The sequence below is a fragment of the Palaemon carinicauda genome, chromosome 24 (assembly GCF_036898095.1).
Source record: "Palaemon carinicauda isolate YSFRI2023 chromosome 24, ASM3689809v2, whole genome shotgun sequence".
Lineage (NCBI taxonomy): Eukaryota > Metazoa > Arthropoda > Malacostraca > Decapoda > Palaemonidae > Palaemon > Palaemon carinicauda.
The window spans coordinates 53227028-53229626 of NC_090748.1; the positions used below are offsets into that span (position 1 = coordinate 53227028).

Below are 2599 nucleotides of genomic sequence, written 5' to 3' on the forward strand. Positions count from 1 at the left end.
ACGTGTACGCTTTTCCTCCCTTCGCCCTGATAAGACAAGTCCTCAACAGAGTGAGGGCAGCAAGCAACCTAAAGATGACTTTGGTAGTGCCTTGGTGGCCGGAGAGGGAGTGGTTCGCAGACCTGAAAAGCCTCGCCAGTCTCCCTCCGTGGCCTCTTCCCATCAGACCGGACCTCCTGTGGCAGCCACACTTTCAGAGGTTTCACGAAAACCCTCAATCCCTTCTTCTTCACGCCTGGAGGTTATCCAGTACCTCATGAAAAGACAAGGGTATTCGCCTAAAACAGCTGGGAGAATGTCCCTTTACTTGAGAAAATCTTCCACAGCTGTCTACCAAGCAAAATGGACAATGTTTGTTAAATGGTGCGCTTCTAAGAAGATAGAACCCTTAGAAGCATCAGTACCCGTTATTGCAGATTTTCTAGTTCACCTCAGGGATAAGATGGGCATGTCGGTTCCAGCGGTTAAGGGGGCTCGAGCCACCCTCGGGCAAGTCTTTCTCTTGAAGGGTATAGATTTGGGTTCTTCCAGGCACATTTCCATGCTCATCAGGAGTTTTGAGCAATCATGTCCCCCATCTTCCCCTAGGGTTCCAAAATGGGATCTGGCTAGGGTGCTAGACATGCTTAGTAAACCACCCTTCAAACCTTTAAAAGATATTGTAGATAGGAATCTTACGCTCAAAGCTGCCTTCCTTCTAGCGTTAGCTTCAGCTAAGAGAGTGGGTGAACTTCATGGGTTGTCATAGGAAGTAGAACATTCTAGAGGATGGAAAGAGATCTCCTTTAAGTTTGTTCCATCCTTCATCGCCAAGACCCAGAATTCCTCCATTTGGGATCCTAGGTTTGAGGGTTTTTCTGTCCCTGCAATTCCAATCTCAGGTAATCAAGAAGACTTGAAATTGTGCCCTGTCAGGGTGATTAGAAAATATCTTAAGAGGACGGAGAGTCTCCGCCCTGCAATTAAGAATCTTTTCGTATCCACGGGCAGAACTAAAAAAGAAAATTTCAAAGAATACTATTTCTTTTTGGCTCCCACCTCCTAAAGTGTAAGTCTCCTAAGAAAGTGTTTCGAGGTAAGTCTCTGTGTTGGAACAAATCACAAATTATTAGTAATTTGTATTTTTCCTAACATACTTACCAAGAAACACTTTCGAGTTATGCCCCCCCCCCCAACCTTCCCCCAGATGCCTCACTGATCTTTAGTATTGTTTCTTACATAAAACTTACTGAAGGGCTACGACCTGGGAAACATGTGGCCTATCTTGGTTTGCCCTCAGGGCACGTTTTCCCCGCTAGGCCTACCATTATAGAAAATGGGATTAGGGTAAACTACACAAAACTCTGGTCGTTTGAGAGGAGGTTCCAGGTAACTCCTAAGAAAGTGTTTCTCGGTAAGTATGTTAGGAAAAATACAAATTACTAATAATTTGTGATATGTTGTTTCATATATAACTTTAATTTATTGGCGTCGAAAATAGTTTCGAATGGCAAATTCATTTTGGAATACCTAAAACCCCAATTAGGGTTTCGGGTGTCCCTAACTCACATACCAGATTCGTGTACATTTTAACCTTTAGAAAGGAAAAAAAAAATGCTGCAGTAATCTTCTTTGCCAATTAAGTGTAATTTTAGCATCATCAGGTTATTTAAGTTAAATTATTTATTTTAGGACTTGATAATTTTTTAGCTTAAATATTCCGGGAAATTGAAAAAGAAAAAAAAAAGTTATTAGCCTTTGAAATGAAATGTCTGAGAAGAATCTGTGGTGTAAGATGGGAGGACAGAATTACGAACGAGAGAGAGAGAGAAATGGCTGGTGGAGAGGACACAATTCTGATTAGAATTGAGGATATTCAGAGTAGGTGGTTTGGGCATGTACAGAAGATGGAACAGGACAGATGGCCAAATATAGTGCTGCATGGACGATTGGCCGGAAATAGACTGAGAGGACGACCAAGAGATTCATGGGTGAAAACCTACAAGAAAGCAAATAGAGGCGAGACATTTCAGCAGCTGGCACAGATGGAATTGGATAGGAATCTCTGGAGAGAATGGCGATATCAGATGCAGGACCCAACCCGGAGAATTCCGGACGGGATTTAGTGAGTGAGTGATATATAAATATTTAAAGATGCAAATATATATATATATATATCTATCTATCTATATATATATATATATATATATATATATATATATATATATATATATATATTCATATCTATATATACACATATATATATATATGTATATATACATATATATATATATATATATATATATATATGCATATATATATATATATATATATATATATATATATATATATATATATGTATCTACATGTATATATATATATATATATATATATATATATGTATATATACACACACACATACACACACACACATATATATATATATATATATATATATATATATATATATATATTTATACATATATAGATACACACACACATATATATATATATATATATATATATATATATATATATATATATATATATATATATATATCTATATGTATATTTATATATTTATATATATATACATATGTATATATATATATATATATAT

The 2599-nt window shown here is 36.4% G+C and overlaps 1 protein-coding gene across 1 annotated transcript in view; it reads left to right on the forward strand.

Annotated features, from left to right (window-relative positions):
• Window positions 1-748, forward strand: part of LOC137618378 (uncharacterized) — a 2344-nt gene extending 1596 nt beyond the window's left edge. Inside the window, exon 2 of the mRNA XM_068348545.1 lies at window positions 1-748. This exon is cut by the window's left edge and continues 859 nt beyond it. Within this exon, the coding sequence (XP_068204646.1) occupies window positions 1-748 (748 nt within the window).
• The last annotated feature ends 1851 nt before the right edge of the window (window positions 749-2599 follow it).